Source organism: Taudactylus pleione, unplaced genomic scaffold, assembly GCF_031769625.1.
Source record: "Taudactylus pleione unplaced genomic scaffold, aTauple2 ptg000573l, whole genome shotgun sequence".
Lineage (NCBI taxonomy): Eukaryota > Metazoa > Chordata > Amphibia > Anura > Myobatrachidae > Taudactylus > Taudactylus pleione.
In genome coordinates this window covers 4688448-4703135 of record NW_028284975.1, presented here as the reverse complement: position 1 = coordinate 4703135, position 14688 = coordinate 4688448, and the positions used below count along the sequence as shown (strand labels likewise).

General features: G+C 42.7%; 1 protein-coding gene across 1 annotated transcript; it reads right to left on the bottom strand.

Annotated features, from left to right (window-relative positions):
• Window positions 1–4354: 4354 nt before the first annotated feature.
• On the bottom strand, window positions 4355–7652 carry LOC148481579 (uncharacterized). Its single transcript, XM_088453260.1, has 2 exons — window positions 7118–7652; window positions 4355–4437 (listed from the first exon to the last, which is right to left on the bottom strand). Exons 1-2 carry the CDS (start codon window positions 7650–7652, stop codon window positions 4355–4357), a joined length of 618 nt encoding a protein of 205 aa, XP_088309386.1.
• Window positions 7653–14688: the final 7036 nt, after the last annotated feature.

Here is a 14688-nt window from a genome sequence, read left to right as displayed (position 1 = left end):
AAAGAGCTGTCACTATCAGTGAAGCAAGCCATCATTAGGCTGAAAAATCAAAACAAATCCATCAGAGAGATAGCAAAAATATTAGGTGTGCCCAAATCAACAGTTTGGAACATTCTTAAAAAGAAAGAACGCATCGGAGAGCTCAGCAACACCAAAAGACCCGGAAGACCACGGAAAACAACGGTGGTGGATGACAGAAGAATTATTTCCCTGGTGAACAAAAACCCATTCGCAACAGTTGGCCAAATCAAGAACACTCTCCAGGAGGTAGGTGTATTTGTGTCAAAGTCTACAATCAAGAGAAGACTTCACAAGAGTGAATATAGAGGGTTCACCACAAGATGTAAACCATTGGTGAGCCACAAAAACAGGAAGACCAGATAGAGTTTGCCAAACAACATCTAAAAAAGTAATTACAGTTCTGGAATAACATCCTATGGACAGATGAGACAAAGATCAACTTGTACCAGAGTGATGGGAAGAGAAGAGTATGGAGAAGGAAAGGAACTGCTCATGATCCAAAACATACCACCTCATCAGTGAAGCTACCATGGTGGTGGTAGTGTCATGGCGTGGGCATGTATGGCTGCCAATGGAACTGGTTCCCTTGTATTTATTGATGATGTGACTGCTGACAAAAGCAGCAGAATTAATTCTGAAGTGTTTCGGGCAATATTATATGCTCATATTTAGTCAAATGCTTCAGAACTCATTGGACGGCGCTTCACAGTGCAGATGGACAATGACCCAATGCATACTGCAAAAGCAACCAAAGAGTTTTTTTAAGGCTAAAAAGTGGAATGTTATGCAATGGCCAAGTCAATCCCCTGACCTGAATCCGATTGAGCATGCATTTCACTTGATGAAGACAAAACTGAAGGGAAAATGCCCCAAGAACAAGCAGGAACTGAAGACATTTGCAGTAGAGGCCTGGCAGAGCATCACCAGGGATGAAACCCAGCGTCTGGTGATGTCTATGCGTTCCAGACTTCAGGCTGTAATTGCCTGCAAAGGATTTGCAACAAAGTATTAAAAAGTGAAAGTTAGATTTAGGATTGTTTAGTTTGTCCCATTACTTTTGGCCCCTTAAAAAGTGGGAGGCACACATAGAAACCATTGTAATTCCTACACCGTTCACCTGATTTGGATGTAATTACCCTCAAATTAAATCTGAAAGTCTGCAGTTAAAGCAAATCTTGTTTGTTTCATTTCAAAGCCATTGTGGTGGTGAATAGAGGCCAAAATATGAAAATTCTGTCAATGTCCCAATATTTATGCACCTGACTGTATATGTGACAATCTGTACAGGAAGAAAATATTGTTTTATTAGTAATAATTTATGTATTTCACCTATTGTTCTATGAAGGTCCTGTGTATTTGATGCAACAATGAAATAATGAAAGCTTTCAGGCTTCTACTGTATATTAAGAGGAAGTCCTGCTAATTATAAAACAGGTCCTATATACAAACTGAGCCAAACGATAATTTCTCCAAAAAGGAGAACAATACTGCAGCAATACATTTGCTTAAATTGTCTACAGGAATGTGTTTTTTTGTGTGTATACTAAACTACAAGATATATTTTTATACAAAGATCTAATTAAAAGTTAAGTTTTAGACGAATATTGTTATATAAAAGAGTGCATCCAACAAGGGAAATTCTGGGGGTCATTCAGACCTGGTCGTTAGCGCCGATGCGCTCGGACCGGATCGATGGCCCCCACAGAGCATGCGCACGACGGTGACGGCGCCGTCGTGCGCATGCGTGAGACCCGCTACAACCAACAGCGCCGGTCGTAGCGGGTCTCGATCCAAAGGGGGCGAGCTGTCGATGTTGATTGACAGTTCGCCCCGTTTGGAAGGCGGGCCGGGGGGTGGCAGCCCAAATGGGGGCATTCCCATGGGAACGCCTACCGTTTCGGGGCGGCCCCACTGACATCACTAGTGATGTCAGTGGAGAGCTTCCGGCTCAGACAGAGCCGAAAGCTCTCCAGGGCTTACGACAAGGGAGACCCTACCCTAGGGTCTCATCGTAAGCCCCATTGGTCGCGATGGTCTTGACCATCGCTACCATCACCTTAGGCGGTCGTAAGACTGTGGGTGTTAATCCACAGCCTTACCACCGCAAAGGAGGACGTCTTGAAGATTCAAGACGTCCTCCCCTCATTCAGACCGACCGCACGATCTGTGCGACCGGCTCTGAATGAGGTCCTCTGTCTTTAGTTGAATCATTCTCTTATGACTCAACACCCAATATATAAGAGTATTGCATTTTTCCCAGGGTGCACCAACACCCACAAAATGAATTTTCACTGTTTGAGTAGGAAACTCCACCCCACTTTAATGAAGACTATAACTAGTTTCTATTTGTAATTATAATCATTATTATTGTTACTACATTTTTCTTTTTCCTGTGCTGACTCAACAAACCCTTTCCCAGTGGCATACTACAACTACCAGGCTTACTACTACTACCAGGCTTACTACAACTACCAGGCATACTACAACTACCAGGCTTACTACAACCACCAGGCATACAACAACTATCAGGCTTACTGCAACTACCAGACTTACTACTACTACTACCGGGCAGGGGTATACTACAACTATCAGGCTTACTACAACAACCGGGCATACTACAACTACCGGGCATACTGCAACTACCGGGCATACTACAACTACCAGGCTTACTACAACTACCAGGCATACTACAACTATCAAACTTAATAAAACCACCAGGCATACTACAACTATCAGGCTTACTACAACTATCAGGTTTACTACAACCACCGGGCAAACTACAACTACCAGGCTTATTACAACCACCAGGCATACTACAACTATCAGGCTTACTACCACTACCAGGCTTACTACAACTATCAGGCATACTTCAACCACTGGGCATGCTACAATTATCAGGCTTACTACAACCACCGGGCATACTACAACTACCAGGCTTACTACAACTACCAGGCATACTACAACCACCGGGCATACTACAACTACCAGGCTTACTACAACTACCAGGCATACTACAACTATCAGACTTAATAAAACCACCAGGCATACTACAACTATCAGGCTTACTACAACTATCAGGTTTACTACAACCACCAGGCAAACTACAACTACCAGGCTTATTACAACCACCAGGCATACTACAACTATCAGGCTTACTACCACTACCAGGCTTACTACAACTACCAGGCATACAACAACTACCAGGCTTACTACTACTACCGGGCAGGGGCATACTACAACTATCAGGCTTACTACAACCACCAGGCATACTACAACTATCAGGCTTACTACCACTACCAGGCTTACTACAACTATCAGGCATACTTCAACCACTGGGCATGCTACAATTATCAGGCTTATTACAACCACCAGGCATACTACAACTACCAGGCATACTACAACTACCAGGCTTACTACAACTACCAGGCATACAACAACTATCAGGCTTACTGCATCTACCAGGCTTACTACTACTACCGGGCAGGGGCATATTACAACTATCAGGCTTACTACAACCACCAGGCATACTACAACTATCAGGCATACTTCAACCACCGGGCATGCTACAATTATCAGGCTTACTACAACCACCGGTCATACTACAACTACCAGGCATACTACAACTACCAGGCTTACTACAACTACCAGGCATACTACAACCACCGGGCATACTACAACTACCAGGCTTACTACAACTACCAGGCATACTACAACTATCAGACTTAATAAAACCACCAGGCATACTACAACTATCAGGTTTACTACAACCACTGGGCAAACTACAACTACCAGGCTTATTACAACCACCAGGCATACTACAACTATCAGGCTTACTACCACTACCAGGCTTACTACAACTATCAGGCATACTTCAACCACCGGGCATGCTACAACTACCAGGCTTACTACAGCTACCAGGTATACAACAACTATCAGGCTTACTGCAACTACCAGGCTTACTACTACTACCGGGCAGGGGCATACTACAACTATCAGGCTTACTACAACCACCGGGCATACTACAACTACCAGGCATACTACAACTACCGGGCATACTACAACTACCAGGCATACTACAACCACCGGGCATACTACAACTACCAGGCTTACTACAGCTACCAGGCATACTACAACTATCAGACTTACTACAACAACCAGGCATACTACAACTATCAGGCTTACTACAACTACCAGGTTTACTACAACCACCAGGCATACTACAACTATCAGGCTTACTACAACCACCAGGCTTACTACAACCACCAGGCATACTACCAGAGCCGGCCCTAGGCATAGGCATTATAAGCAAAATGCCTAGGGGTGACTCAGAATGCTAGGGGCATTCCACCTCCTCTTTCCCCCCCCCACCGCCACACGCTGCCGCAATCGGAGATCTCCGATCGGGCAGCGCAGCAGCTGTAGTTAGCAGGGGCAAATAAGAGCATATACTACATATTCAGTAGTGCAGGTAAGTCTGGTGGATCGAAAATTTCCGACCCATCCGCGGATGACAGAACGTCTGGCCTGTAAGCATGCTTCTGCAGGTGGTGCATCCCGTACAACGATAACACCCTGGTTTAGGAGCACTAAGCCAAGTCTGTGGAGTACCAACATTCGACCGATCAGGCCGCATCAAGATATCCTTCAAATTCCGCCCCCTCCTGAAACTCATTAGGGGTCTTTTAGGTATAGCACCAGCCTACGCGAACCTATACATGGACGCGTATGAGAATCAACATCTGGTCCAGTGGTTTGGAGATAGTATCTGTTTCTATGGTCGTTTTATTGACGACATTTTTCTGATATGGAACAGTACTGAGGAGGCGTTGTTAAAGATGATTGAATTCTTGAATCAGCTTGAATCCCCTATCAGATTAACTTTGAAGTATGATCTTGTGGAAATTGATTATTTAGATGTGACTATCTACACCACTGACCTAGGTTATGGGTATAGACTTTATAGGAAACCCACTGACCGCAATACGCTTCTCCATTACTCTAGTCATCATCCGTATACTCTAAAGGACAATCTACCAGTGTCACAATTTATCAGAGTACTCCGCAATAATTCTGATTCAAGAACAGCTGAGATTCAGCTTAAGGAGATGTATGATCGTTTCATTGCTCGCGGATATACTGTGAAAATTGTTAATAAATGTCTTACAAGAGCTAGACAGATTTTTAAAGATGGTCAAAATCCACGAAATGAACATGGACAGGATCCTTTTGTTGTCTGCACCACGTTTGATACAGCAGGGCCCATAGTGTCTGGGGCTATACGCAAACACTGGCATGTGGTAGCGTCAGATCCAGTTCTCAAAGGACATATACCTGAAAGACCGCGGACGGGTCGGAAATTTTCGATCCGCCATAGAGTTACCTGCACTACTGAATATGTAGTATATGCTCTTATTTGCCCCTGCTCACTATATTACATTGGCAAAACCATAACATCATTCCGTGAGCGTATGGCAAATCACAGGTCTTCTATTCGAACTGCTCTGATAAATGGGATTTCTGATAAACCGGTCGCCCGACATTTCTGTGAAATGAAACATCCACTATCCAGTCTCAGATGTGTAATCATCGATTGGGTGCCACCACCAAGCAGAGGAGGAGATCATGGTAAATTGTTACTGCAGAGAGAGGCTTTTTGGACTCATAAACTTGACACTATTTATCCAAAAGGACTTAACGAAGCAGCCCATCTGAGTATGTTTTTGTGACATTTTCATGAGAGGTGCACTACCAGCAATTTTTCACTGATTTTTCATTAATTAATTAATTCATTCTTTTTTCTTTTTTTAATGGAGAGCTACAGGTTGCGTGTCAGTTATTTTTAATTTCTTTTTTATTACTATTTTTTCTGTTTTTTATTTTTAATTTTGTTAGTTCCTTACATTTAATAACAGAATGGACTATTCAAATATGGTATATCATCTGTGTAATACACCTGTTGATTTGGGTTATCAATGGGGTTTTGTGCCCATTAGATTTGTATTCAGTTGTCATATATGATATGTTTAAGATATGACCCATCACCACCTGTGTCTGTTCAGTATGTGTGCTATTTAGGCACACATCAGTTTGACTGATGCGCTTGAATAGCGTAATATCATAGTTACAGTGTTTTCCATTTTTTGTTTACACATATCCATGGCAACATAGGGGCGTGTTTTTGCTAGATGATTCAGCGGCGTCTTCAGCCACTGTTATCAGCGCTAGTCATTATGACTCTGGTGAGTCACATGCTCATGCCCACTTCCTGGTTACAGCGTTACAGCGCTTTGGTAACCAGGATGTGTGCGCTCCACGAGAAGGAAGGAGCAGAGACTGAAACGCATGCGGGAGCTTCGTGCCTGATTAGATTATATAATTATTGGTGAGTGATTTTTGGATGTCTATTTAATATGTGCCCTTTAATATGTGCCCATCATATTCATCATCTAATCCCATTTGTTGCCTCTTTGGCTGCTGATTGTATATGTAATAAGGGATAGATACAATGCAGGTGTTTTAAGTGGGAGGTGTTTGATTAAGGTAATTGCATTAACTATGTGATTAGTGTGTGTATATATGTGTTTAGTGTTATATGTACTTGCATCTTTACAAAGGTCCATGGACTGGACCGAAACGTCAATGGCTGTACGTTTATGATGATGTAAATAAAACATCACTTTTTGATATTTCTATGAAGTCTGGTGAGTGCACCCTCATTTCTTTTTCAGATTATATATATATATATATATATATATATATATATATATATATGTGTGTGTGTTTGTATGTATGAGTATATATATGTGTGTGTGTTAGTATGTATATATATTATATATATACATATATATATATATATATATTACCAGTTACTAAGCACCTGCTGCCTGTCTTTAAAGAAAATGCCTATGGGCTCCCTGCGTTTGTTTGGACTCTGGGAATAACTTCTGTATATGGATATATATATATATATATATATATATATATGGATATATATGTGTTTGTGTATATATACAATGTGTTATTTTTGGCTTCCGCGTATATACAATAAGATTGGTGGTGAGATTATATGCTAGAGGGGCTCCAGTCAAAAATTTGCCTAGGGAACCAAATTGGCTAGGGCCGGCTCTGCATACTACAACTATCAGGCTTACTACAACTATCAGGCATACTACAACCACCAGGCATACTACAACCACCGGGTATACTACAACTATCAGGCTTGCTACAACTACCAGGCTTACTACAACTATCAGGCTTGCTACAACTACCAGGCTTACTACAACTACCAGGCTTACTACAACTACCAGGCTTACTACAACTATCAGGCATACTACAACCACCGGGCATACTACAACTACCAGGCATATTACATCTATCAGGTTTACTACAACTATCAGGCATACTACAACCACCGGGCATACTACAACCACTGGGCATACTACAACTATCAGGCTTGCTATAACTACCAGGCATACTACAACCACCAGGCATACTACAACCATCAGGCTTACTACAACCACCGGGCATAATACAACTACCAGGCTTACTACAACTACCAGGCATACTACAACTATCAGGCTTACTACAACTACCAGGCTTACTACAATTACTGGGCTTACTACAACTACCATGCATACTACAACTATCGGGCTTACTACAACTACCGGGCATACTACAACTATCAGGCTTTCTACAACTATCAGACTTACTACAACTACCAAGCATACTACAACTATCAGGCTTACTACAACCACCGGGCATACTACAACTACCAGGCATACTATAACTACCAGGCTTACTACAACTACCGGGTATACTACAACTACCAGGCATACTACAACCTTATTGGTGTAATACTGAGACTGCAGGAAAACAAAATTAAGGGAATAATAAATTTACTTTTGGTTTAAGAACAAGGAAGTGGCTTTTTAGCAACATTATTTGTCAATTGGCCAATATATATGAGAATAAATCCTGATCTTACATACTGTATTACCATTCTGTGACCACATGGATCTCACAAAGGCCCTCATTCAGAGGCATTCGCAAGAAGCGACCGGTCGCTCTGAATGAGGGCGGCCGCTTGCTTTTTCTAGTGCGGCCTCCTGGTTGCTAGCTAAGCTGTGGGTTACCAGGTTGATGGTCGCGATGGTCAAGACTATCGCGACCATCGGGGCTCGCAACGAGACCCTAAGGTTGGGTCTCGGCAACCGCAAGCCCCAGGGAGCTTCCTGCTCTAATCGAGCAGGAAGCTCCCCACTGACATCACTGCTGATGTCAGTGCGGCCGCCCACAAAACGGTAGGCGATCCTTAAGGAACGCCTCCATTTGTGAAACCACCCCCCCGCCCTGCCTACAAAACGGTCCGAGCTGTCGATCAACATCGACAGCCGGCCCTTTTGTAGTGAGCTCCGGAGCGATAGAGTTCCTCTCTCGCTCCGGGGCTTGCGCACGCGTAGTGCGGCTGCTACGCGTGCACAGGTCCAAAACATCAACCCGGTTGTGAGCGCTCAGCGCTTGCGACCTGGTCTGAATGAGGTCCAAAGTGCTTTGACAGTACATACAGAGAGAAGAAAGTCTAGTGGGTATATTTACTAAAGGTCGATTTTAATAGAGTTAAAATGGATCAAAATCGATTAACATTGATATTGTATTTCTGGGGCTAAATCACACATTTACTAACAGACTATTTTTATTTAGTTTTTTAAGTATCAGTAAATGTGTGATTTAGCCAAGGAAACACAACATCGATGTTAATCGATTTTGATCGATTTAAAATCGATTACAATCAAACTTTAGTAAATAAACCCTTACATGTCTGTTATGTGAATTGTTGTGAATAACAAGAAAATCTGTCAAAGAAAAACAAATATAGAAAATTAGTGTACAAGAATATTGGGGTTTAAAATGAGTCATGTTGCTTCTCTTTTTGCAGTTATAATTAGTTTTATTTAATAAACAATTATTATTGTTTTATTCACGTTTGTGTTGTACGTTTCTTTTATTGCAGACACTATTTGGCCATATCCAATTAGACGTGATAAAGGGAAAAGTTAACATTGGTGCACTTTTCGCACAATTCGGGGCTTTTCTTGCGATCATTTTGTGCTTTTTGTCAATGCAGGCTCCCATTTTTCACACTATCCTATTACAAAGATGCGATGCGGCATTCACCCGAAAACGGTCAGTGGTGTAACCTGCGAAAAGTACAACAGATTTTACGGAAATCTGTCTGTACCTCATAATAAGGCTAACTGCCATAGGAATCACTTTAGAAGTGTATTAGTGGACCTAATAAAAGTATTTTGGGTTCTTAAGTTGTATCAAATGGCTGTTATATGCATTTTTGTGTAATAGTGGAAAAATTATAGAAATATATATTTTTTTCAAAATAAATGCTGCAGTTAAATTACGGGTAAAATAAAATGGGTGCAAGCAAGTATGTTTTTGTGTCATTAAATCAGTGGTTTTCTTCGCCAGTGCCGCCAGTGATGTGTTTGTTTTAGCACCAATGAGAGTCAGATATACTCTCATTAGCGGCTTTATCCACGGATGGAGCTGGACGGAGCTCACTCATGAGCTCCGCCTTCTGGCTACGGCAGTGGTGATGGGAGAGATGTCATGACGTTTCTCCCATAGTGCCGAGTGGGAGGACAGATGAGCGGACGTGGTGGGCACAGAAACGGGGATTCAGGTAAGTAATCTGTGTGTGTTATGTATTATATTATATTGGGCACTGCATAGGGGGGACCCACTGCTGGGGGCACTGCATAGGGGGGGACCACTACTGGGGGCACTACATAATGGGGCAGTATATAGGAAGGGCCACTACTGAGGGCATTGTATAAAGGTATGAATACCCTTAAATTGCTAGAGAGGAATAATCGCTGTCCAGACAATTATTGTGGTTCCAACGCACAAAAGTTCTTATTGCAATAAAAGAAAATTACACGCTTTCATCTACCACAATTAGCGCAAAGACAATTAAATACAGAATATACGATACAGCCCAATACATACGCGTGCGCACTGGTCCCAGCATACAGTCATCAGTCCAGAAGCCTGTGGTCATCCAAGGAGAATGGCTGTTGACTGGGACCGGGACACAGGCTATATACCCTAACAGATCATGATAACAACAATGTAGACAAACATTCCATTGGTTCTTGTTCTTGGTCTTTGTAGTACGCTGTAGTTCATAGGACAGTTCACTAGGGGTATGTCCCACTTCTCTACAGTCTCTTGAGATTACATTGTCTTTCTATAATTGGTTTAAGACACTACATACAGAGTATACATTCTAACCAATAATTTCCTATGATCCATAACCATCAAACGCAAGATGCGACTCCCTCGCTGATAGACTCGAATATCTGGAAATAAACAGTCTGTCAGTATAGTACCAAACATGCCATGTCTACCATGTTGTATACCTTAAATATCATATACATACATTTCACAATATAATTATATGCTACTAAAACCTCTAATATTACGTTTAATGTAAAGGAACCTTTTATGAGTGAGTATATATTTATGATTATATGTAAGTATGCGTTGTGCGTCTGCACGCAGCGTAAAAGGTGTGCTGTGTGCAGGGGTTGTGTACTGCGCAAACATGCACTGTGTGTGTTTATATTTACAATGGCAACTGTGTATATGTGTGCACGCATTGTGGATACACATGCGATTGTATATATATATATATATATATATGTGTGCAAATGTGCATCAGTGTCATGGATTTATATATATACATATATTAATATATACATATATATATATATATATAGCTTTATTCAGTAACTGGTATTATTGATATTACTTCTGTCTGAACTAAGGGCCCGATTCAGTCCCGCTCGCGAGCGCTGATCGCTCGCAAGCGGGTCAATGGTGGCCCAGTGCGCATGCGTACGATGGAGCCGGCTTCGCCGTGCGCATGCGTGAGACCCGGATAGTGATGGCCAAGCTGTCGCTCTGGGTCTCGTACCAAAGGAGGCGTGCTGTCGATGTTGAGCGACAGCACGCCCCCTTTGGTGGGCAGGCCGGGGGCGTGGCTGCCCAGATGGAGGCATTCCCATGGGAATGCCTACCGTCTGGGGCCAGCCCCACTGACATCACAAGTGATGTCAGTGGGAGTGCTTTTGGCTCTGTTTGAGCCAAAAGCGCTCTGGGGCTTGCGGCAACAAGACCCTACCACAAGGGTCTCGTCGCAAGCCTGATGGTTGCGATGGTCTTGACCATCGCGACCATCTCCCTGGTCGCTCGCTAGCTGTGGTCACCCACAGCTATGTGAGCGGCCAGGAGGCCCCTCAAAAAAACCAGGGGGCTGGCCCTGATTCAGAGCGAGCGCTCTGTCAGAGCGTCCAGCTCTGAATCAGGCCCAAAGTTCAAAAATGACAGACAATGGAGTTGTCAGAGATGGCCAGCAGATACTTGATGGCATCACAATGTAATCAAAGACCTCTCTCCAGCCTATTTGGAAGGTAAATGCTAGTTCCTTTAGACATTCAATGATAGTCAGGCTTAAAGACAATGGTGCATTCAAAACACTTGTCTGCACCTCACAGCAAGTGTGTGTTTTTCAATTACTAGTCACAGACATGTCCACAGGACTTGTCTCCCAGCACTGACCAAACCTTGCATATATAAAGTCTTTTAAATACATATGTGTATCCGTACGCATTTATTATGTAAAGACTTTAACAGTGTGCAGTAACACGGCAGATGTACACAACGCTAAATAGCACCTTACACAATGATATTATACTGACTACGCCAGACGGCGTAGTGCAGACAACGCAAACATTGCATCTTCAGATATTTTCAAAGATCTGATCTCAGCCAATCATCCAGCTTTGACAAAGGGCACTACTAGGGGCACTGCATAGGGGGACCACTACTGGGGTCACTTCATAGGGGGACCACTACTGGGGGTACTGTATAAGAGGCACTACTGGGGGCACTGCATAGGAAGGGCCTTTACTGGGGGCACTGAATAAAGGGCACTACTGGGGGCACTGCATAGGGGGACCACTACTGAGGGCACTGTATAAAGGGCACAACTGGAGGCACTGCATAGGGGGACCATTACTGGGGGGCACTACATAGGTTGGCACTGTATAAGGGGCACTACTGGAGGCACTACATGGGGGGACCATTACTGGGGGGCACTACATAGGCGTGCACTGTATAAGGGGCACTGCATAGGGGGACCTCTACTGGGGGCACTGCATAGGGGGGACCACTACTGGGGGCACTGTATATGGAGCACTACTGGGGGCACTGTAAAAGAGGAACTGCATAGGGGGCGGCGGCAGCTGGGGCTGGCATAGGTGCTTGGGGGGTACATTTTAATTTCGGGGAGTACCAACATTTATCTTGCCTCCGGGCACCTGGGATGAAGTTACGCCACTGATTCTGGCTCAAGGTACGACAATTTTTAGAACAACAAACTTTTCTTTGGCCACATTTTCTGAAAAGAAAAATTCAATGTGTGTGTGTGTACTTATGTTAACGTCAATTGCACTCGTTTAGCCGCATAAAGTCATTTTACCTCCGCTTCATATTAAGCTGGGCCTAATGAATAATTTATTGAAAGCTGTGGATAAAGAAGACCATGCTTTCAGTATCTGAAGGAAAAGTTTCCAAAGTTAATCAAAGAAAAGCTACAAGAAGGCATATTTGTTGATCCTCAAATAAGGAAACTGCTTACGGATTAAATATTTAAAGTTAATGTATGATGAATGATGACAATGTTTTGCAATCTTTATTATCCTTTGTTATGTTAATTAAGTACAAAACAAAATATCTCTACTGGGATCTCCTAATCATAGATAAAGATAAACTATGGAAACCTTTACATGATAATTGGGTCAAATATATTCCTAATAACTTCACATTGGCAGAATCGCTTACCAGAATGGAACTACGTTTGAAATACCTCCCCTGTGCCAATCTTCAGGAAGTTCGCTCTCGAACTGTGCATAGCAGTGACATGCGATGAGGTCAATGGCTGGGGAGGCACACATGAGGTGGGTCTCAGTGCCAAGAGCCTGCCTCACCTCCTACTCACAGTAACTCTACCCTCACTACACTAAGCTTCAGTGTCCATTGATCCAGTTGTAACTAAAAATGATTACAATAAACAAAATGGATGTTTATATGTTATAAATATCTTTTTTGTATTATTCTGATTGTCTTTATAGCAAAATTCTGGAGTAAGACAGGGAGTATGATAGGGTAGGGAAGTATGACAGGGGAGGCTCTGCCTACCCTGACTGCACGTTCCTTGTGCATAGAGCCTATATTTCTCGAGGTCAAAGTATGCACATGGTGGCGTAAAGAACAAAAAGCACTTTTTTCCATAATTTTTGGGCCTGTTCTAAGATCAAGAAGTTTTGGAACAATCTCCCTAATTATATCAATTCAACTTTCTGCCTCCAATAGTCACTAGACCTGACTTTAGTCATTGACATTCTATACAATAACATAAACATTTAATTCCCATATTGACAATTATAGTCAGTATTGCTAAAAAGGTGATTGGACCTCTAATAAAGCCCCTCTTTTGGAGACCGTCAAACTATTATTAATGAAAACTCTCTACTTTGAAAGGCAGTCAACACTACCTGATGTTGAGAAAGGAGTCATTAGATTCTACAAAAAGTGGGGTCAGTTGATAGAATCTTTAGATTCATCTGTTCAACATGTATTAAGATCATTTGAAAATAAGGATTGTTTATTGTTCTTACTAGAACAGCTAATGTTTTATTATATCTGAAGAATTTATTATATGGAAATATTTTGCTATATAAAAGTAGAGATCGATATCTCTAATATTCTCTTAATATTTACTCTCACAAGCTTTCTTCTTCTCTGTTCCTACCCCTTTCATCCTATTGTGTTTTCCTGCCCTTGTCTTGTCAAGTCTATTTCAATATCTCTTCATTCTTTTGGATTATTAGTGTTTTATCCATGTATGACTGGATTGTGTAATTATTTGTGTTTATTTTCAATTGTGATATGTTAGTGATAATAGAATTGAGTTGCTCTAATCGGATGCAAATGAGTTTGGTTAATAACCCCTCATTGTGCTATTACTAGATCTTTATCATTGTTTGTCTTGTCACTATGAAAACTCTTAAGGTGCCTATCCACTAGACGATTAAAATGAGCGATTGAACGATAACGATATCGATATTGTTCGATAATCATTCGATAATCGTTTGAAAATCTGGTCTTTTAGACATCTTTTAGATGGGAAACAGTCGGGAAGCCGATAGACGGAATCCCGTCCGCCGGCTTCCCAGCTGTACAATCCCAGCAAGGGTTAAATGACAGGCGTCGAAATCCCGACGCCTGTCATTTTCCCTACTACGGGAGTCCGACACCTGGCTTACCAATCGACGGTAAACCAGGCGACGGGCGCGGACAGCCACGGGGGGAGAGTTAGGTTTACGGTTCCCGGGGAGGACTTAGGGTTAGACACCCCCCTGGGAGATTAGGTTTAGGCTAGGGGAAGGGGGACAGGGTTAGTCACCCCCCGGGGGACTTAGGTTTAGGCGGCAGGGAAGGGGGGGTTAGGTTTAGGCACTTAGAGGGGGGATTAGGGTTAGGCACTTGGGGGGAGGTTAGGGTTAGGCACCCCCAAGCGAGGGTTAGGGT